At 42.6% G+C, this 23317-nt stretch overlaps 1 protein-coding gene across 3 annotated transcripts in view; it reads right to left on the bottom strand.

Moving 5' to 3' along the window:
- The window catches only part of LOC146374451 (rap1 GTPase-GDP dissociation stimulator 1-B), a 28041-nt gene extending 6713 nt beyond the window's left edge, over positions 1-21328 (bottom strand). Inside the window, exons 1-13 of one of the 3 annotated variants that reach the window (XM_084948283.1) lie at positions 21053-21328; positions 17691-17795; positions 15558-15680; positions 14850-14975; positions 13813-13941; positions 12180-12305; positions 11447-11590; positions 8394-8525; positions 5573-5707; positions 5287-5412; positions 4515-4654; positions 4275-4401; positions 102-189 (exon numbers count right to left, since the gene is read on the bottom strand). In XM_084948283.1, the coding sequence (XP_084804409.1) occupies positions 102-189; positions 4275-4401; positions 4515-4654; positions 5287-5412; positions 5573-5707; positions 8394-8525; positions 11447-11590; positions 12180-12305; positions 13813-13941; positions 14850-14975; positions 15558-15680; positions 17691-17795; positions 21053-21065 (1514 nt within the window). In that variant the 5' untranslated portion in view covers positions 21066-21328. Of the gene's footprint in view, positions 1-60; positions 190-4274; positions 4402-4514; positions 4655-5286; positions 5413-5572; positions 5708-8393; positions 8526-11446; positions 11591-12179; positions 12306-13812; positions 13942-14849; positions 14976-15557; positions 15681-17690; positions 17796-21052 lie in introns of all 3 variants that reach the window. The other 2 variants (XM_084948284.1, XM_084948281.1) reach the window with 2 other exon arrangements.
- Between the last annotated feature and the right edge of the window lie 1989 nt (positions 21329-23317).

Below are 23317 nucleotides of genomic sequence, written 5' to 3'. Positions count from 1 at the left end.
TACATCCACTGGACAGAATTACTGCAATTTCTATGTGTTGCTTTAAAATCAGACACATACTGGAGTTAGCCAGGCTGCAAATGAGACCTAAAGCACTGAACTTGACCTCGACCGCGCCCACAGGATCCTCCAACATCTTCTTCAGCATGGGTAACAGGTCTGCCTCCCGAAATGGATCCTTCATAGACTCTGCATTGTTTACAGACATGCAAAAATAGGTAAACATATATTCTCTGTTCAGTATTGACATCATATCTCTTGATTTGTCAAACATCTTGTATTTTGCTAAATTGCGACAGGTCATTATTGTGTTGTATTGTGTGCTGATCAGTGGAACCAGCGCTCAGTGGCACCTCTCTCTCTCTAAGGGGGAGCCAGGATCCCTCCCAGGCTTCTAGACTTCTGATTGGCCAACATTTCACACAGTTAGGATCTGGCATGAGCGCTTGACTTTGGTTTTAGCGTTTACATGTGGATGGAGATGTTTTTTCAAAACTGCACGTGTGGACAGGATTTAAAAAAATTTACCAAAAACCGGAAATCTCCATTTTCAGAAATACCCCTGTGTACGTGGCCTTAGATGAGTTGGTTGAGTGTGACTAATAACTCCATCATAAGGAGATAGTTAACATGGAGATGAGTCTTTTTCCACTTACATTCAGATTTTCTGAACGCACCTCTTTGGTGGCGAATATGATCACTGATCCAGGGGGAAGAATTTGTAACTTGGACTAATCTGGATTTTAACAGTCTGACATGATGCAGAATTGGTGAGCATACATTATTCAACCAATTAATTAAGTCACTGATATCTGAAAAGGTAGTTGTTGATGCAGTAAGGTCAGAGAGCAGAAAACTGAGCTGCTGAGTGCTCATTAAAGATGCAAGGTGTGATAGTTTTTCTCTGGGAAGACAACACTGGATGCAGAACGGTGTCAAACATTATACATTTGTGATCAGACGTGTACAAAGTGTTTATAGATAAGCCAAAAGTAAAAACGGTGTCCAGTGTGTGGCCACCACATGTTGCACTAAATTAAATGCCTTTGCAATGTTAAGAAATTCTGTGGTAGTGCAGTTAGAGGCATCATGAATATGTAAAGTAAAGTCAGCTACCAAGATGATTTCATCAAATGAACAATAACAGATAAAAGTAGAATTCATTTAAGAAATTATTGCAGGATTTGGGAGTTGACAGATTACAATATACAACAAACTGTTGAAATAGTTCCAGGCGTTTGATGTGAAATTGTCCACATAGGCAATGTTTTCATTCCTGCAGTACCCTTGAACCAAGGTGGTCAACAGCTGAAGAGCAGTCAGAGTAATATCCTTCACACAGGCCCCAGGATAGCAGAAGGTACGGCCACCAAGCATCGCCAAGTGTTGAACCATAGACGTGGGTAGAATCGGCCTTGAGGAGGTGGTCGATGATGAGCAGGGGCATGACCGCATGTGAGCTCCGAGATGCAGCTGTGGCAGCAGCGACAATAGTAGTAGTACCTGGCAGAGAAAAACGGCAATGCCTGTGTGGCAGGTCTGTGGCGCCACTGCAGGGAGGCTGACACAATGGAGCTGCACCCGCTCATCACGCCTCCTCTGCATTCAAGTCTGCACTGGGTAGTTGTTGTTGTGTATGTGTGGCTGGCAGCTGAAAAGCTGCAGCCAAGTGCAAAAGAAACGACAACTGAGAATAAAGAACAGTGTTTAAAAGTGTAGTGGTCAGGTCTGCCATGCGTCTGCTGCAGCCTGGAGGAGAGAGATGGCTAGGCGTCTGTGCTGGAGCCAGGCAGCCTGGAGGAGTGTTGAAGTGGCGAGAAAGTCCGGGGGTGACACAGCTGTGACAGCCAATCCGGTGCTGAGCAGGCCATGAGAAGGACCAGCATCCCTGTTGGGCAGCCATCCCATCTTCACTGTCCAAACGGTCCCCATTATCGTTGGGCTGAGCGAGGGGCATCCAGTAGCCACGGATGCAAAAGCATCATCCTGCTCTGGAGCAGACGGCCCATTAGAACTTAAGAGGTCCCCCACAGAAGACTATGCTATAACTGTGAGTATGGTGGGAGACCACAGACAGCCGAGGCTTGAGGACAGAAAAAACTGACAGACAGGCTAAAAACCAAGTCAGCCTTGGTAGAAGACAAACCAAGTCAGGAGCCTTCATGGTGTGTTGATTAGCAGTTGTTGCACCGTTAAAGTTGTAAAGGATGTCAAGCAGAAATTACAGTTTCAACAGCATTAAAGATTTAGTAAATCCAGAAAAAACTTTAGAAGCCAGCAAAATATGGTTTGAAAGACAGAAAAACAGCACAGAGGCACTAATCATGGCAGCACAGGAACAAGCCCTGAGCACTAGATCCATAGAGGCTGGGGTCTGTCACACCAGGCACGACCCCAGTGTAAAGATGCCCCTGTGACAACCCAGCACATAACAGCAGGGTGCAAGATGCTAGCAGGCAGGGCATACATGGAACGCCATAACCATAGTGTACAGGAACATCTGTGCTGAATATGGCCTGGAGACCCTCAGGTCACAATGGGAGACGCCCCCTGGTTTTGAATGACCAAGCTAAGATACTGTGGGATTTCCAGGTACAGACGGACAAACTGGTGATGGCTGACCAAACAGACTTATTAGTGGCGGAGAGGCGGAGGAAGATGGGTACAGCACATCAGGAAAAAGGAACACAGCTGGAGAAACACCAAGGGCTGACAGAGGGGCTCGAGAAGATGTGGAGGGTGAATGTAACTGTGGTTCCTGCACTCAGGGCAGTGACCGCCAAACTGGGTGCGTGGCTCCAACAAATCCCAAGAATGAGCTCCGAGATCCTGTCCAGAGGAATCCTCAATCCTGGGAATCTGGTGGAGGACCTGTGTGCGTGTAACATACAACCTGCTGGTTATGGTAAAATACTTTTAAATCCTGGGTGGGCGTACATGGGCTGGTAGTGTTTCGGCCTTTCAATTATGAGGTCATTCTATGTACAACATATTTACGTGAGCCCCTACTACTGTGATACTCTACACGTCACTCACTTCCACAGACACCAAATTACAGCTTGTTGTGAACACTAACAGACAGTGTTGGGGAGTAACGGAATACATGTACCGCCGTTACGGATTTAAAATACAAAATATTACTGTTACAGTTACCGTTTAAAAAGGTGGTATTCAGAATACAGTTACTTTGTTGAAATGAATGGATTACACGGCGGTACTTCCCTGTTTCATATTGTGGCGGGTCAGGACTGTTTGGGTTTTGTTTGTTCTGTTGTTCCAGGCGGCCGCGTTACGGTTGCCATGGTTACAGGGTGACGTGCGCGCTCTCTGCGTCTGCGTGTTTCCTGGGTGAGAGAGCGCCTTTTTGGTGTTGTTGTTGTGCTAAGCTAATAGGCCGAATGCTACAGGCATCGCCCTAAAGAATGCAGCCTGATGGGCAGTGTAGTCCGTGCTGCAGGGAGAATGGACGGCCATACCCGTGATGTGTCTGTGAGCGAGGAGGGAGAAAAAAGTACGAGCTGTCACCGAGCAGAAACGGGAGCTGGAAGCATGTAAATATAATAATAACCACTGCAGCCAAACAGAGCCTGACGAGCCCAGCTGTAAGTAAGCTGTTAAGACTTGACTGTACGCTGTGCTCCTGTTTTCCTCTGAAACAATAAGCTCCGTTGGAGCAGCCTTTCAACGCCTCTCTCTGTCTCTCGCTAGCAAAGTCGACCCAGACAACAAAGTAAAGCTGTTTTTCAGCTACGGTTCGGAGCCGCGGACCTTCAGTAATAAATCACACAGCAATCGTACATTCACGTAGTTGTAAAAAGATGATAATATATTAAGTAATCCAAAGTATTCAGTTACGTTACTGTCATTGAGTAACGTAACGGAATACGTTACAGAATACATTTTGGGGCATGTAATCTGTAATCTGTAGTGGAATACATTTGAAAAGTAACCTTCCCAACACTGCTAACAGAGTGCCAGGCTCTTCCTTTGATACACCAAATAATTCAAAGTCAGCAAACTAGTGTCTGATAGTTTGTATTTTTTTAACCAGAGCCAGTGTTGGAACGCCCACGTTCCCAAACATATTCCAGAGTAACTGCTCATTCCTAACTGGAGAACACTTCGTAGTAACACTTTGGATCCTTCTAGGATTTAGAAGCGCTGCAGAGCTGTCTTGGGCCATCAGAAATTTCAGGCCCAACTTGAGAGATCTCACTAGAACTACACTCTGAAATGTCTGATAAATTCAGCCGAAGAACTTGAAATTGCTTTACCAATGTCAATGGCACTTGCAATTGCCAGGGCAACCAGGGCTTCATTCTGCATGATGACATGTTCACTTGATGCCATGGAAATAAGATGCCGAATTCCATTGGCTCTGGCTACCTCACGGACAACTTCCTGTTAAAGAGAGAAAATCAGCCGATCATAAGATAATAAGTGAGTTTGATAACCAACACAAACAAATTAGAATTTAACCAGAGAAACATTCCCAGTAGAGTAATCTGACTCACAGAGTTCTGACTATGTCTGATGAGAGCAGCCAGCAGGCGACTGGCTTCCCCTCTGACTCCTGCGTGATCTTTGGCTTCGCACCACTCCATGATCCGATCGAGTAGGTCAGCATCTCTCCCCAGCACTAACGCAGCTTCCTCTGACACACAGTGTAGCAGAGGGTAGAAGACGTTTGTTTTGACAACGATTAATAAAGACTGCCAGCTGTACATGGGGGGAAAAAGATGTACTGTGTATTACATTAATCGGAGTGAAGCATGAAATTTTGGTGGGTCTGCTCATGTGAAATGTAATTTTGATCCTCGCACAACATTTCTGTTGAATTAACGTCGGGTGTTTGACTTGGCGAGGTGCTTTTCCTTTGTTGTTCAGGGTTGTGTTGATGATGGCCTCGTTGATACCTTCAAATTTTCGGCCTGGATGGAGGTTTACATACTTTCATTTCATTTCTTTAAACGGGCTTTCTGTTTCAGACGTGTGAAAATCTGGTAACGACTACAGAATGTGTCCCATACAGAAACCCAGAGCACGCATTATCCCAATACCCCTTCAGACCTTACACCACATGGACAGGTGTTTCACTGGATCTGCTGAATTCATACATTAGCCCAATATTTTATTTTTGCAGGAAAGCAGTGTGTTTGTATGCTGTTTGGTGCCCAATGGTCAATGAGAGGTCTTCTACCAAAGGGAAGAATCAAAGTTATCACATGTCATCAAAACTAAACAATTCTTGTTTCCAAACTGAAGCATTTTAAGCATTTTGCTCACCGTGTCCGTCCACCATCATACGCAGAGTACCCAGCAGTTTGAACTGAACTGGGGGCATGTCCGAGCGCAGCAGTGTCTTTATTCTGTCAGTTACCCCGTCCTCCAGCATTCGCACTTTGTTGGTGGCTGGGAACACACATGTCATATTACCGACTTTCTCAGTGTTTCAGTTTTACTTTATCAATTCACATTGATTTTAAGGACAAAACACATTCAGGATAATTTCAGTGTATGAAATGTACTTGAGCTTATTTCTTTTGATTGCTTAGGCAGTGGAAGCCTGTACCAGGAATGGCAAGGTTTCTGAGTGCGCTTAGTCCAGCATGTTGAACAGATACGTCTCCTTCATCTACGTGCTGCTCCAACAACGTCAGGATGTGAGGAACCACTCCGAGGTCCAGCATCTTCACACAGTTACTGTCTGACAGAAAAACAACAGGCACAAGTCCTCAAAACCCAATTACTTAAAAACGAACAAACATTAACATGAAGGTCATTTGGGGCTTTTCTCTCTACTTTGTAAAGCAAGAATTGGTGCACAAGTTTTAATTTTGTTATTATTTTCTCTAATTCATACACACAGTCTCAAATACATGATTCATGTAGTAGAATAACTGACTAACTGCTAGTTTCTCTGTGCCAGCAGAAAGAGGACTCGTGTTAGGTTTAATGCATGTGTTGTAGGTTGCCATTTAGAAAGCTAGAATGCTTCTGTTTGCTATCGAGGTAACCCACGCATATGACTGCGTGCATGACATTGATAAGGGGAACAAGCAGCCTTGAGAAGAACAGATTCTACCGACAACAATCTGGGAGAGCTGCACTCCCATCATATAACCACACATTGTATAACCATGCTTGCACAGCACAATCACACTTTGTAACCAGTTATAGTAATTTCTCATAGGTAATACAGCAACATGCTTTATGAATGTTCATGTGTGTAACCAATAAAAACAACCTGCAGGGGGAAAGCAAGTTGAAGTGGGTTGGAGACAACTGCTTGAGCTCTGTGTGAGCTCGTTCCTGAGTGAGCTTCTGTTTATCCAGCAGTATCAGGGGTAAAACTCTGACAACTTGTGTGACAGTACTCACTGGGCAGACCAATACACAAGGTATTGGTAAGTGTATTGGACCAGAGTGAAGATCTATGAAGAGCTGCAGATTTACACAACCTGGGAAGTTCTCCTGGGGCCATTTCTGTATAACTACAGATTTCTGAATCACCACTTCAAACAATTTATTCTGATGTGTCCCCACTTTGTCCATGTCTGAGACCCAAACTGTCCACAATGATGCAATTTTTACATTGTTATGGGCTGGGGGGGGCTGCTCCACAACCGACACCTTCAACCGTGACTGAAAGTTGCTGCTGCCCTCATGGATAAGCCAAATGCCTTCTGGAGAAAAGGTTTATGGTCAGAAGACACAAAGATTGAGCTAAAATGTTAAGAGGCATGTTTGGAGGAGTAACGGCGAGCCTTTCAAACTGGATGTGGGCCTGAAAAAGACTGAAGTCTATCTTATCTCTCATTACATCTGAGAGTGGGTAAAAAAGTAAGAACTATTTATATTAATGTGGATTTAATACTCGGATTTTTACCTTTATGGTTTCACAAAGGGTTAAAAAGAGGATGCACAAAATTAATATGATTTACTATTTGCAAACGCACATAAAGATAAACTCTGTTATAGCACTTTGTATCACTGTAAACATAAGACCTTTCACCCACTCTCAGATGTAATGAGAGGTAAGCTGGGGGCACTCCAGTCCCTTCAATCCCACCTTTCTTCACAGTTTGAAAAGCTCAGCTTTACTCCTCCACACATAACTCTTATCATTTCTGCAAAGCAGTAGTGTAAATTAGCCTTTATACACGTAGTGTTTTGCCCATTTTAAAGAAACAGACCTTTGGGCAGCTTTCCAAGCCACTGATTTAAACCTAGTCATATCCCAAAAGCGCTGCCGCAACGGGTATGGCTGGTAGGAGTGGCTCTGCAACGCTACTCAGGTCTTGCTTTTTCTCCCTGGAGGCTAAAGGCAGTTAGAACAGCGTCCTCACTCATCGGCTCCATCCAAGCTCTGCACTGCCTGCTGGGTAATACTCATAGGATCAGAGACTGGACTTTTTAAACAGAGCGCTGATCCAGACTTCCTATAGTGGGGTGCTGGTTCCACAGATCAACAAAACCTAAGAACACCGTACCAGCAATCCACCATGGTGGTGGCAGCGTTATGGTCTTGGGCTGTTTTGCTGCCAGTGGTAGTGGTACAAGCTGGATGGAATAATGAAGAAAGAGGACTACCTCCAGTTTCTGCAACTTCATCTCAGATCAGCAGCAAGACAGAAGGTTGGACACAGCCGGGTGCTCCAAAGGGACAATGATCCCAAACACATAACACAACTGGATTAGGAAAAGATAAAGCAGGCTAACATTAAGCTTCTGGAATTTCCAAAGCCCCGCGAGAGCTGGGGCTCAGGTGTGAGATTGATGGTTTCCCTGGCTCTTTTCCCGTGTGTTATAAATACATTTTCTTTTTTTTGGTACCGGTACTGGTTTTATTTTGTTGCATTTATTTGCGACACCTTAAAAGCTGGTTTGTGAAAATATTGTCAGACATAAACCGGTCCGTGGTGCAAAACAGGTTGGAGGCCGCTGCTCTACGAGCATTTCACCCCAGAAAAACATCATGTGATAACACTAAATAACACTGAACACAAAAAACAGTATGTTAAAGAAACTGTTAATGAATGAGAATGACTATATCGTGTTACATTACACTATTTAGAAGATCTTGTACCAGTTTTGATCTGTTTAAAACATCAGATTTAAAAAAATGTCTATTTCGAATTTAATGTATAAACTGTAAACTGTCTGGACAGATAGTCTGATGGAACCTTTCTGCTGAGGAAGTAGAAGAAAGTGGGTTTTTGAGATGTTTCACCTGGAAAAAAATGGGTGAAAACCAAGAAAAATAAATCTTAAGTTATCTTAAAAAAAGGTCTAACAGTTTAGAGAGCTGTAAAGAGTGGAACTGTCTCTCCAGACTCAGTCAAAAACAGTCAAAAAGACCATATAGTGTGTCCTTTTGACAAACATCTCACCATTCCTGGCGAAGTTGGCGATGGCAAGCGCTCCCGATAGCTGCAGTTGGGTGTTGGAGCTCTGGAGCCATGACAGAACATCCTGGTACACCAGACCTGATCCTTCACCAAAACACTTCTGCATGGACTCATCTGACACACAAACAGTCTTTTGAAAATAATTGAAAAAGCAACGTGACAAAATCACATGATTTAGATTCACATGCAGCAGTGACATTACTATTGCTTTATTGGGTAAATCAATACACTAGTGCACCAACACCAGACATTACATATTAGAGTGGTCACAATGCATTCAGTGACGAGTGCAGTGCATTTCTTTTATTTACTAATTTTTGTTTTGTAACTAGCTAAAGACACAATGAACGCATTGACAGTCTGGACAATCAGAGAGAAAAATGCATCTTTCCCTGACAGTTGTTAGTCCTCGTCACCAGTGATTCAAATGAGTCCGTGCCTGTAATCAGATTTAGCCAGATAATCAGACATATATTCTACCTTCGTGCTCTTTGAGTGAAACAAAATCCAATTTTGGCACTCCCCGTGTTTTACTATTAAATGAGCTACTAAATACTTGCCCACCCAGTCTCTCCTAAATGTAGCTGTTTCTGAACCAATCATAGATGTTTCTTGTATAAATGCTGCATCTGCCCAATGTGATTTGAGATAAAGCAAACGTTTCTTAAGCTTAATGGAATTATTAGCACCCCTGCTATGCCATGAAATGACTCTGTCCCTATATTATTTATACAGGATAATATATGTTCATATGGTATCCTTTCTTTTGTGCTTCCACTCTTTAACATAACTCTGACTTTTGCCCAGGAACAAACATTTTCATAAGTAACCACAAAATACCAAAATACCCACCTCCCCTTGAGTAAACAACCTGTCAAACCCACCAACACACACACACCCTCACTGTGAAATAGCCTCTCTGTTGATGAAATCCAGTGCTATGTGGTCATCAAACCTCATCTTCTAACTACAAGAATGGAGTCATATTCCATGATAATCACAGCATGGCAGGGAAGGTCAGTGTGAGCCAAATATCCTTTGTCTGCAACTTTCTACGCGCTTTAATAATCTCACAAATTACATTCTTTTCCATGCCCCTGCATCTCTGTTTTATGTTTCTCCTTCACTGCATCATCACTCGTTCACATCCCAGGAATGTCTGGAATATTCCAATGATAGCGTGGCAGTGGTGTGGTCTTTGGCTCGGCTGCAGGGGAGGCTCAAGGGGCAGTGGCAGGGAGGGTGATGGAGCAGGTGGAGATGTGGTTCTAGTGAGGTCTCTTTCCCTTTTTAGTGACCTGAGACAGCAGCGTGGAGTCAGCTGCAAAGACGTCGGTGCCAAACGAAAGAAAAGTGTCAAATAAAGGAAATGTGAACAGTGCCCTGAGCATCGTGTGGGGTCTGGATCATTTACAGAGAGGTCTCAGCTGATGATCATTATCCAGAATAGGCGTCAGTGATCTAGAGTTAGGTCTGTATATATATATTTGGACACTGACACAAGTTTGTTTTTTCCCTGTTTACCTAAACATATTCTTGTTGTGAAGACTCAGCTTTTATTTGAAGGTATCGGCCTTTAAACTGGATGAACTCCTTAGAATTTCAGCTCTTTAACATTTGCCACACTCTGGCAAATGACCAAAAACAATGGGTCACTTGAGTCAAAGCCTATTCCAATGCCATGTGTGGACATTTCCTTTGTTGCTTCATTATCAACTAAGCAGATAAAAGGTTTGGAGTTGACTTGAGGTGTGGTGCTTGCATTTGGAAGATTTTGCTACGAACAGACAACATGCAGTTAGAGGAGCTCTCCATGCAGGTGAAACAAGCCTCCTTAAACTGCGAAAACAGAAAACAAACACCTGAGAAATTGGTACAATATTAGAATTGGCAAAACCTACAGTTTGGTAGAAAGAAATCACAGGTGAACACAACGACGCAAAAACACCTGCACGTCCAAAGAAGACAACAGTGGTGGATGATCGCAGAATCATGTCCAGGGTGAAGGTTCCACAAAGAAACAGCAACTGAAAGTCGCTGCAGTAAAGTCCTGGAAGCGCATTCAAAAGGAAGAAACCCGGTGACGTCCATGAGTTCAAGACTTCAGGCTGTCACTGCCAGCAAACGGGTTTGAATCAAGTATTAGAAAGGATTTTTTTATTTTCAGTTATTTAATTTGTCCAATTACTTTTGAGCCCCCGAAATAAAGGGATTGTGTTAAAAATGCTTTTTGTTCAACTGAATTAAAGCTGAAACTCTGCACTTCAGCTACATCCGAGTTGTTTTGTTTCATTGTGATAACGTGCAGAACAAAATTAAGAAAAACGTTGTCTCCGTCCAAATACTTTTGGACCTGTATGTACACGCTTACCAGCTCTGCTATCAGATGTTTGATATAGTCTGTACAGTTTTGCACCTTCTACACGTTACTTCACTCTAATAATCACAGATTAAGACACTGCTGCTCTTTCTAGCCGGTCACGCCTCTTTGATGTCTTTAGCTTCGAGCCAGCTGTTCATAATGCGACGATCTGCCTCTTCCAGTCTCTCATTTCTGTCGGCAATATCTGTGTTAACTTAGCTTGTGACGTTTTCACAGCACAGACGTCCTCCTGCAGTTGTTTAAGCGCTCTACTGAGTTGGGACATGTCTTGCTTCGCTTTTTTCAAAGTTCAACAAAAGCATTCGATGCAATACTCGAGGCTGTTAGAACTTTCAGCGTGGTCTCTGTCACCATGCTTGCATAGCTTATGCCCTGTTTAGCAATGCCACTTTTTGATTTCTTAGGTGTCATTGAAATAAAAAGAAACCTCTCAACACTAACGGAAAACTACTTACAGACAGTAGATGCCCAGTGAGAGGCAAAGCCAGGGGGAACAGAGGTTTTGCTCAGGAGCTCTGCATTAGGCGAGCGTCTTGGTGAGTGGATCCCAGCGCAGTGCAATTTCAGCACTTTGTCTTCCTCTGTTTGTCATCTGACCACTTCTTCCTTTCAAACCTACACTAAGACAATGTTGTTGCTATGCATTACGTACCCCCTAAAAGCAGGGACACCATTAGGTTGGAGGCAATCTTGATGCTGCAGAGGTCATGTGGGTCAGACCCTCCCTGCAGACTCCGAATCATCTCGGATAAAGCTTCTGGGACTCCTGACTCTGCAAACTGTAGTTTCAGAGTATCTGGTGGCACAGAACAATTCATTTCAATTTACTCATATAGCACCGAATCACAACAACAGTTGCCTCAGGACGACAACCCAACAAGTTTTACTACTGTCTCCATTAATCATTAACATATGCATGAAGAGCAGAAGAAAACTAATGTTTGGACTTTATTTTGTTACTGAGCAGCATATGTGGTAAAAGTCTTTGAGTGCTTTTATATTAGGAGACACATTTTCTTAGTTCAAGTCAAGGCAATGTATTTCACAATAAATTGAAAACAATAAGCACATGCCAAGGCTGCTCTCCATCTCCCTCAAGCTTTCTACAACCCAGACTCCAGAAAAGCTGGGGCTCTGCGTAAAAAGGAAAACCAAATACAATGGATCTGCAAATGTCGCAGACGCATTTAAACTGACATTAAAACACAGAACACTGATTTAATATTTTAGTAGCTCATGAAATGTATTAGCTCATTGTGAATTGGATGAAAGCAGCATGTTTCAAATAAGTTGGAAGTGGAGCAACAAAAGGTTCGAAAAGTACACGGTACTAAAAAGAAAGTTTCTCAGGAGTAAAGATGGGCAGATTAAAAACATGCCCTTACCGCTCTCTCCCAGAGAGCCCAGTATTTCCAAAATGACATGTCGGCGTTCAGCATCAGGGGCCTGTTTCAGCTGAAATATCAGTACATCTGCAACATCCAGCTGTGCCAGCGCCTCCCTTGCAGAGTCTGCAAACACATGTGGTCTGTAATCAGCTACAGAATTAGTGACATATCATAATCATAGCAGAACAGCTTATTGCACAGTGAATCGTCTCTCTCTGTGTGAGAAGGATTTCTTTTTTCATTTCTGAAGCATTAGCCCACCTGCGTCTGGGACACACTTTGGTTGCTTTAACCTGGATATATTAACTGTGTAAGCTGTAATTAGAACTGTGGCTAAGGAGGTAGAGCAGTTCAACAGGTCAGTGGTTTCTCTGATCAAAGTTGAAGTGCTCTTAACAAGATACTGAACCCTAAATCTCTCCAGGTGTGCATGCTATATTAATACCAAAACATTTATAACGTACAGTTTGTTGAGTAGTTCGAGTGCTAAAGCATGGCTAAGCTCAAACGCTAAATGCTTTCTTCTGTTCTGTTAAAGGGATTTAAAAGATTACTCTGGCCTGACATGGTTACCACAATGAGTGACAAAGTATTTACTTTGGCACGGGTACTGTGTCAGCCATTTATCTCTGGCATGTTACTCACAAAAGAAAACCCTCTCTGCTTCATGTTTAGGGTTGCAGGCAGTGTTGGGTGTAACGCGTTACTGTAATTAAATTACTTTTCCACTGAAAAAGTAGAGTAACTGATTACTGTTCATTTTTAGGTATTTTAATTAGTTACTTACAATGTACTTGCGTTACATTGTAAAATAATTAAACTCGCTGAATATCATTATTTAATTTCAATAATTTGTCTTCTAAACGTAGAAGTAAACTCTGCCTCTTTAACATGGCTGTAGCGCAGCTGCGCGTCATTTCGCGCCACTTTGCTGCACGGTCGTTTTCTACAGCGGAAGCTGTCGGACTGAAGCGAGTGGCTGTTTTTTGAAATGGACATATTCCCGTCTCTTCACTTTTCTGAAACAAGCAGACAAGAACATTACAGTAATATGTAAAAACTATGGGCTGCTGTTCATAGCAGGAGTAATCTACTGAAGCGCCTGACACGGAGCGTAGACGAACACTTCTGAGCGATCCTTGTTCGTCATCCATGGATAACACCGCGGCAACTCCCGCTAAGCAGCAAAACCTGATTTTACTTCAGCAGCACAGAAAGCGTCTAAAGGGGAGCTTAAAAATGATTGCAGGCTACATTGTGGAAGAGATGCTACCGCTGCGTGCTGTAGAGGCTCCGTCTTTAAAAATGTATTTATTATTTAAAGAGTTTAATTTCTATTGTCTGCCACTCAAGGTTTAGAGGGATTTTAAGAAGTATTTGGTTAAATGACTTATTTAGTAATGAAGTTACTTTTCAGACACAGTAATTAGATAAGTATTTTAAATACAATATTGACTAAGTAATTAGTAATTAATTACTTTTTTAAAGTAACTTACCCAACACTGGTTGCAGGCACATTAATTAAAGGCAATGCTGTAGCTATAAAGAACATGTCTAATCACTAAAGCACTGACAATCAAACTACATCTAACAGCACTTAATACAATGAATACAAATAGTAAATAATCACCCATGTCTGCCAGGTTACACAAGGCCAGCAGACAGACATTGACCAGTGGATCATTGTCAGGATACTCCCTCATTATGGAAACGAGTCTGGGGATTACACCACTCTGGACTAACTGGTCCTGCTGGTATGCTAGGTAAAAAAGGTAGGAGACAGAGATAAGTGTTAAGGAATAAAGTGAGAGACCTCTAGATATCCATTTTTATCATTTTGTTAAAAATGGATCTCAGAGCATTTTCTCAGGATGCTGAAAAGTTCTAAGCGTTTAATGAGAGGCAGTTCTGTGGTGCATGGACTGGTTCTTATCTAGCTCTTTTCGACTCTACCTTAGTATTCAAAGTGCTTTATACAACATTACAATATGGATGCAAATGTCTTGTTGTGAAAAGCTGGAGGAGAATGAGAAGACTGGTTGGTTCTGCAATGGGCTGCTACAGCAGCAGATCATATCAGCTCCACTCCTCCCAGCCACCAACAGGAGCATGGCACGCTGAAGACTGGAAACATGTAACCTGCTACAAGAGTCTTTTTTGTTTTGACACAGCAACTAGTACACTAAGACAGTGTACTGCCAGGCTTACTCTGCACCAGTTAACCATGCTCTGAATGCTCCAGCTCACCCTGTGTAATGTTGTTGACTGTGTGCCTGCTTTTATGGCGACAGTCTCACATATTTCAAAGCATAAGTTAGCACCTATATAACATTTCACGCTATATGATATCAGTCCGATTATGGCGGGATCTGGACAGTTTTGGCAGTCAGGAACAAAAATAGGCATCATACAGTTATTTTATCTTGCATAGTGCAATAATGGATGCAAAGCAACGCTGCATCTAGGAAACCTGACACATGTTCTGAAAGCAGCTTGCATGACTGATCTGTAGTTGCCTAACATGATGTAGTTACCATGACAAGAATATCATGTAGTTTGAGGCTGGAATTAAGATCTGTCACTCTCTGCAACCTTCAAAAGAAATCAGACTCATCAGCACACTGAGAACGCCCTGCTGACGGAGCCAGCAGTGTCCCACCAACTCACAGTTGTCAAAGCAGATGCGCCCAATGGCCCTGCCAGAGTTCAGCAGCATTTCTTGGTTATCGCTGTTCAGATGGGGAACCAACACCTTCACCAGGCCTGCCTCGATGCACGGCTCCCTCACTGCAGCTACAACACATACAAGGACATTAAACCTTGTAAACGCTGATATATTTTAAATGCTATGTTGCATATGTTACTCAACAGCTATGAAGCAACCTGGTGTTTTAGTCTCATGACGCATCACTGGAGCATAAGATGCAACCCCTTTTTTAAAAGCATCACATTTTCAGCCACTCTGTGTGGAATTTAAGTGCATTTTTTCATATCAGAAATAATATTAAAAAAACACAACAACCTCGTACAGATAAAACGTCAACCCAGTAAGTTGAAAGTGGCACTAAACTAAACCAGTTTGGACGTTTTCTAAAGTGGCTGTATAATCCTACACATACTGGCTTTAAGTTACTTAAAAGGGATAAAAATGTTTCCTTATACACTGCAATATATTTTTATTTGATATTTAATAATTATTGTAATTAAAAATAAACATAGTACAAGGTCCTTAACATAAGTTAAACTGATTTTAAGGACCTTGTAGAATCCTAAAGCTCTTCAAAGAGAACATGAGACAAGACAAAATAAGGAAGCTTCTACTGTACAAACTGTTTTATGAAGCACACCCAGTTTTATAGTATTCAAGTGTTCTACCTTCTCGGGCCATCTCTGCCACCACCAAAGCCACCTGGCAGCTCAGACTGCTTTTTCTCTGTAAGGCCTGAGCCAGTATGGGTAGAATCCCACTTTTGGACACGTCGATAGCAGCATCTTTCTCTGTGAATACAAAAGTCCGTTCATTTAGAATGATAAAATTCACTATGTAATATGTGATGTTAGTTGAAAAGTGAAAGTGTGAGGCTTTGATGACTCAAAAAGTTGATTCTGTTCATCTGGACGAAGCGTTTTCAGTGGGACAAATGTTTCATCACTCAGCTGGGGGACTTCTTCAGTCTCAGCTGACTGCAGGTTTCCAACCTTAGGCTACGTCCACACTAGCCCAGATAGATTTGAAAACTGCGTTTTCGTATGAAAACGCTCCGCGTCCACACTAGTGTTTTCAGTCGTTTTCACAGAGGTGTGCGTCCACACTGAAACGGCCCAAAGCGTTCCGGTCCTGCGCATGCACAAAAGCGAGTGAGAATTAAAGAATTTGAAGAAAAGCTATCTGGAGCATGTAAACCGATATTAATCTTTAACAGGGCTGTCAAAATTGGGAGCAATCAAAACAACTGCTGTATAATGCCCTCCGCTAGCTTTGTTTAATTGGTCACTTGACTGCATCAGATGACTAAAATGCGTCATCGTTTTAGAAAGTCTGCGTTTTCGAGAGCGCTTTGAAAACGCTGCGGTTTTCCTTGAGGAAAACGCCGTCTCAGTGTGGACGGGAGACCAAAACAGAGAGAAAACGATGCAGTGTGGACGTAGCCTTAGAAACGGTGCATTTGCATAATGACTGAAGCTAGCACCACTGACTAACAATGAGCCGTGAGGTCAGTTTGATGATCTTTAATATGCAAATTGTCACAACTCAATAAACACTGATCAGTGGCCATGAGTCCCATTCACAGAGAGTTGGGGAAAGGCTGCAATCACAGCATTGTAAGATGGTGACAGATGTACCCTTGGCCTGACGAGGTGGCTCTTCTGTGCTGTGCCATCTGCTTTGCCAGAGGTCGTTTGGTTTCCCCGATGTATAAATCCTGGAAATCCTCCTGGCACTTAACAGCGTACACTATGATACTCTGTTTGTGCCGAGAGGACCCGATCTTTGGGGTGGACCGGTTTTTGGCGTGTTGGGAATTTGAAAGCCACAGAGACTCGGTGTTTTGTGAAAATGCGTCTCAGCTGTTCCGATAGTCCTGACACATAAAGGGTCACTAAAGGTTTTCGCTTCCATCTCTCCTCGGTCGTCTGGAGCTTTCTTCAAGTGCCTTCCCAGTTGGATATTTGTCAAAACTGGGATAACCACATTCACTTAGCACATTCTTGATATGATGTTCTTCTGCTTCCCTGGCTGCTTTGTCTGTGGGGATGGTATTCCTCGCTGATGACACCTAGTTTGTGCTCCAATGGATGATGAGAGTCAAACCTTAAATACTGATCCGTATGTGTAGGTTTATGGTACTCATTAACGTTTAAATGTCTCCCATTACTGATGGAAATCTCACAGTATAACTTAAGGCTAACCTGCCATTTATCGACCGAGTTAATGTGATCAGTGAACTCAGCACGTCCTGAAATTTGATTTCCCCCAGGTGTCATCCACATACCTGAACCAATGACTGGGTGGTGTCCAGGGTAGGATACCAGAGTAAAATGAGTTTGTCTCATATGCTCACCGAGCAGCTGGATCTTTGCCTTCTGGAGGACTTTTGTTGCTCAGAGGCCCTTAACTGAAGATCTCAGCTGCAGACTTTCAGGAGTAATCCTGTTTTGGTGGCAGCTGTAGTCAGCCATCTCTCGTGCTGTTTGCTCGTACTCACGTACTAGCTTTAGGCAGTCCTTGTCAAAGTGGGTTAAAATGTCTTCATGCATGAACATTTCTCCACTCTCTGTGAATGGTACTCATGGCCACTGATCAATGTTTATGACAATTTGCATGTTAATGATCATGAAACTGAAACATGGCCTAGTGGTGCTAGTTTCAGCCATTATCCAAAGGTACTGTTTATAAGGTTGGAGAAACCTGGAGTCAGCAGAGACTGAAGAAATGTTTCCCACTGAAAACGCTTCGTCCAGATGAACAGAATCAACTTCCTGGGATGTGTGTGTTATATGACTTACTCTTTTCTAGCAGCGCAGCCAGCACGGTATCCAAATGAGGCTTGAGCTCTTCTTCAATCAGCTCTGTACTCACACTAATAGCTTTTAACGCCTCACACAGAGAGTCTGCCACACACAACAAGAGTTAGCTGTTAGCTTTAGTAACAAGGAAGTCAAGGTGAGACATGCCATTTTATAGATAGCACACAACTTGAATAAGATTATGATTCTGACAACGAAGCAACTAAAAATTGCGTAGACAGATATTGGTTAGTGGCTAAAAAGCACTAAGTTCTGTATGCCTAACTTGGCGTTCAGGTTTAAGTGATCCTATAATTCAATTCAGTTTAATTAAATTTTATTTATACAGCGCCAAATCCCAATAACATTCGCCGCAACGTGCTTTATATTGTAAGGTAGACCCTACGATAATATAAAAAAAAACCCAACCCAACAATCATATGACCCCCTATGAGCAGCACTTTGGCGACAGTGGGAAGGAAAAACTCCCTTTAAACAGGAAGAAACCTCCGGCAGAAGCAGGCTCAGGGAGGGGCGGGGCCATCTGCTGCGACCCGTTTATAACAGGACATTTGTTTGTATCTGTTGACAGGCTAAGCTTACAATTTGTTACATTTGGTTTTATAACCCACAACACAGCAAGAGGTGTTCATACACACACATAATAAATAGTGATCGTGTTACCTGACATGAAAAATAAAAAAAACATACCAACGAAGGGCTTCTGGAACCTTAATAATGAAGTTTTTGACTGAAAATTTGTTTTGTTTGAGAAACGTTAGACTGAAATGAAAATGGTCAACTTACAGAGAGCTGAATTTAAAGACACAACAAAAACCAAAGTGAAAGTATGGAATTTAATTTTATTTATATAGCGCCACAACAACAGTTACCTCAACACGCTTTATATGACAATAATACAAAGAATGCAACAATCAGAAAGCCCAGCTGTTGCACAGCAGTGAGGAAAGACATGTTTTAAAACCCCTCCTTTAACAGGAAGAAACCTCCGACAGAGCAGGGATCAGGGAGGGGCTGCCATCTGCTGCACCCGGTTGGGGATGAGGGACTCATCCTTCACAACCCAGAATGATATACAGTAGATTATACAGCTCCACAGTGAGCAGAGGGTCCACTACAGGACGTCAGGCTCTTAGGCCACACTTACGAAGTCTGTTTCTGATTGTTTGGCCAGAGACATTCACATCCAATGGCCTGCTGGAGGTCATTTTGTAGGACTCTGGCAGTGCTCATCCTGCTCCTTCTTGCACTGCTGATGGCTTAAAATATAAATATATAATAAAATTCAAAAATAGTGAGAAAACAGTCTGGAAAGATAAGGACTATAAACATTCAAGCTACCCTAATTAATAAAGCTTCTTTATAAGCAGAAAAAGACATGATGAAAAGCAGAATAATCAACAAAGCAGCAACTGAGAGAAAAAGTGACAAACTGGCATTAGCGCTTTAGCCTGCAAGACTGCCGACGTTATTATCCGACAATGAAAAATGTTTTTCCTATTTTCTTCTACAAGTCTTGGCAGCACGCTTACGGGTATTGTAGCTGAAATGATGCTCCACCACATGCAGAACATATATGAAGAAGCTACTGGAGACCAGAGCTACTACCACTAAAAACCACAAGATCATCTGCAGATATGAAATGGTTCACTAGAGTCCTGCCAACAACACAACTTCTTCAAGAAATCATCAGCTGAAAGTCTAACGAGGTCAGAAAGAAAAGCGTCTGGACTTCTTTAAGTTGCATGAAGACGGGACTGGGACTCTCCACCAACTGACTCTTAGAACTGAAGAAGCTTCTTGGATGAGAGGTGAAACGTCTTCAAGCAACTTAAAGAAATCCAGAAACTTTCCAAGCTCCTTAGACTACGATGACCTGGATGACTGAGAACCTTCACAGACATCAGCTGAAAGGTTAACAAGAACTGGGGACAAATGTTTAATGTTTAATTACATCAAATATCAGGAGTGAAAATCCTCTTTATTTTTAGAGTATTTTATAGAGCTTTGATGTTATTATTTGCCAAATTCAGCTGAACTCCCACAACAAAATTATATTTCTCCTAATCCTGATTTTGTACAATATATAATACGACTTACATGATGCTTTTTTTCTCTTTTACCCACCAATAAACAAAGTCTTGGTTAAACTTAAACCTATTTACTTAAACCTTTATAGCTATATTAAACTTAAATAAGTATAAAGGAAACAACAGATTTTTCTAGAGCCGTCCAACACTGATGTTTCTGTTCAGTGATGTGGTTGGATAAAGTTTGAACAGTTTACACGTGCCAGCAAAGGGCTGTGCACGCTTGGACATTTCTTCAACCAAAGGCATGGAGTATAACTCAGTAACAAACCTAAAGAGCTTCTTAAACACATACAGTCCATTTCAGTCAGACGCACACACACAGAGTGCAGATGGTAATCACCTCGGCTAATCCCCATAAAGTCGATTGAAAATAGCCCGGGTGGAGGGGGCTAGGAAACGGATACACACACTTGTATGTCATGAGCACTTGTTACTACAAGCCTCATTCAGCCAGTCGCACACACATTCACACAACCACTTTCTTCTATAGCGTTCATCCACACACGCTCAGACGAATGAATCGCAGGCAACTCGGCATCTTGCCCAAGGATATTTTGACATGCAGACTGCAGTAGCCAGGGAATCGATCCATCGACCTTTGGATTGGTAGACAACCAGCTGAGCACAGTCAGGGCGGCCCTGGCTCACCGTGTGCATGTGTCTGTGTTAAAGCACAGGCCAACAATTTCCTAGTCAGTCTCACAATGTAATGCCAAGAAGTCCCCAGGGTGCCTATTAAACCTACTTCAGCTACACTACAAACGTGACTGCATGCATGGACACAATAACAGGACCAACTGGGAAATCTAATCCCATCAGTCCGTACACCACTAAATCCTGCCACTGTGATGCTCATTGTGTTTATTCCACTGTTAGACTACACGGTACATTTTGGATAGTACTGGTATTATGATGGTATTGTGTCTATTTTAATCTATGAGCAATGAGGAAGCAAAGAAATGGTTCATGCCTCAGAGCAGCAGTCAGCAATGCCACAGACCGGAGAAGCCGCTGCACAGATGAGGCTGGGTTGCTTGATTGTGTGGCTCAGCTGGTAAGTTTATGTCCATCCACTCCTGAACTACACAGTGCTGCAATCTTACTGGCCGGTGGCACAAACAACTCACTGTTGCTGGTCTGCAGAGTGGCGCAACAACACAGTGCACCACGCCGGCTGCAAATCGTTTTACCTTTTATACAGAGCAAGAAAGGATAGAAGCATCACACACACAGGATGTAGCTACTCACCAGTGTCTGTCATGGCTGCTGGCAGGCTCTGCTGGCTAACTGCCTTCGCCTGCTTGCTAGCACTGAGTGCGTGTCTGTGTGTGTCTGTGTGCAGCTAGCAGAGAGGCCGCCCTCCCTTCTTCAGTCAGGCGTGTCGCGCCTCTCACTCTGCCTGCTTCCCTGTCCTTGCTCTTACTCCACTAATCCTATTACCTAACTCTCCTTTTGGTTTCCCTCGCTTCACGCTGCCCTTCTCTGCTCCCACTGCGCGTGCGTTTCCTGCTCCCATCGTGCGTTCATTGTTTCTCCCTGACAAATTCAAAGTGCAGGCTTTGGTGAAAGAGAAGCTACAAACAAACAAAGAAAATTATGTACAATATAATAACAAGAAAATTACGGTGATATTTACATATTTGATGTTTTTAAAAATATATTTCACTGTTATATATTATTGTATGTATATTTTTATCATATAAAACAAGGGACTGGTTTAAAGACTGATGGGTATAAACATGATATCACATAGAAAAGACTGACAATATCTGCGGATTTTTAAAATGATTTGTCTTTCGTTTTTAAAAATGAAAGACAAATATTTCTGGAGCTCTTTAAATGTTTTGGGAAAACAGGTTATAACTTAAGTGCGTGTCTGTGTACAGTGCATTGCCCTTTCTGATTTTTTTCTTTTTTGTGCCAAATATGCAAAATATTTCAGATGGTCAAGTTTTAATATTTGACATAAAGAACTCTTGTAAACACAAAATGCAGCGTGTGATAAAAAGGTTATCCAAACCTTCCTGACCTTGTGTGTAAAAAAAAAACAAAAAAACAAAAACAAAATAAATGTGTTTGTCACTCTTCATGGCAAAAAAAATAAAAATTTGTAATAACTGGCAATGAGACTTTTTCATCACTGTACAGGAATTTTTGGCCCACTGTTCTTTACAGACGTGTTTTAGTTCACCCACTCTGGAAGGTTTGCCTGGTTAAAGTCATGCTTCAGTCTGATTTGTGTCCAGACTTTGACTACGCCATCCCAAAACCTCTTTTTGAGCCATTCAGAGGTGGACTTGCTGCTGTGTTTCAGATCGATCACGCTGAATAGCCCAGTGTGTTAAAGATTCATTGTCATATGTACACTAAAGAAACATGTTTTCCCTGAAATTCTTCCTTTGCTGTCTGTAACAAATACCCAAGAGGAGAAAAAAACACTTATACAATAGATAAATACAATAAATGATTTAAAAACAACAGAAATAATTATAAAGGATTATACTAAATACAACAAAAAAAAAGGGGGGGGGCAAAAAATACACATACATATACATATATATATGTATCACCTGGATCACCAGTTGAGAAAAAAAAGAGAAAACAAGCAAAAAAAGAGAGCAACCATCGCGATAATCTATGTGTATATAACAGTAAATACTAAATATTATTGTGGTAAATGGCCTGTATTTGTAAAGCGCTTTACACATCCAGTCATCCACCCATTCACACACACTGGTGATGGCAGCTACATTGTAGCCACAGCCACCCTGGGGCGCCCTGACAGAGGCGAGGCTGCCGGACACTGGCGCCACCGGGCCCTCTGACCACCACCAGTAGGCAACGGGTGAAGTGTCTCGCCCAAGGACACAACGACCGAGACTGTCGGAGCCGAGGCTCGAACCGGCAACCTTCCGATTACAAGACAAACTCCCAACTCTTGAGCCACGATCACCCGATAGCATTGTGCAGCACGTAAGAGCGACAGCGCAGTGTGCTTTGAGGTAGCAGCCAAGAAAGGTGTAGTTTGTGTCTGTGAGCACCTGTGTGTACACCTGTGAGCATGAGCACGCTTGTATTCAAAAGGTTCCTTCATGTAACGATCTGCTAGAGGGTGTGGGGAGTGTTGTGGAAGTTTTCCATTAAATAAAGCCTGCAGACGAGCGGTGAGCCGTAGCTAACATTCTGTAATCAAAGCACAAAGAACAGACAACCAAGCTTGTGGAGAGCCTGCATGACCGCGGGGCAGACGGTCAGCAGAGTCTCCCTGAGCCTAGCATGGCTCTCAGTTAAACACCTTCTCCAGGAACAAAAGGCAGTGCACCGCTGTTTCACACCTTAAGGTTCACACTCCCTTGCTACCTCCCAGAGTCCTCGAAGACACAAAAGACTCTTCCTGTGGAGTCGTCTGCTTCCCCCAACTTCCTTACTACACCCCCACCATTTGTCTTACTGTATGAGTGTGAGAGTTGTTAAAATCCAGTGGCACCAAGGTATCATACAAGAAAATAATGT

Source organism: Perissodus microlepis, chromosome 13 (genome assembly GCF_051167445.1).
Source record: "Perissodus microlepis isolate ML-2025 ecotype Zambia chromosome 13, ASM5116744v1, whole genome shotgun sequence".
NCBI classification, from domain to species: Eukaryota; Metazoa; Chordata; class Actinopteri; order Cichliformes; family Cichlidae; genus Perissodus; species Perissodus microlepis.
Note: the sequence above shows the minus strand (reverse complement) of the source record. Positions and strands in the feature narration are given on the sequence as shown.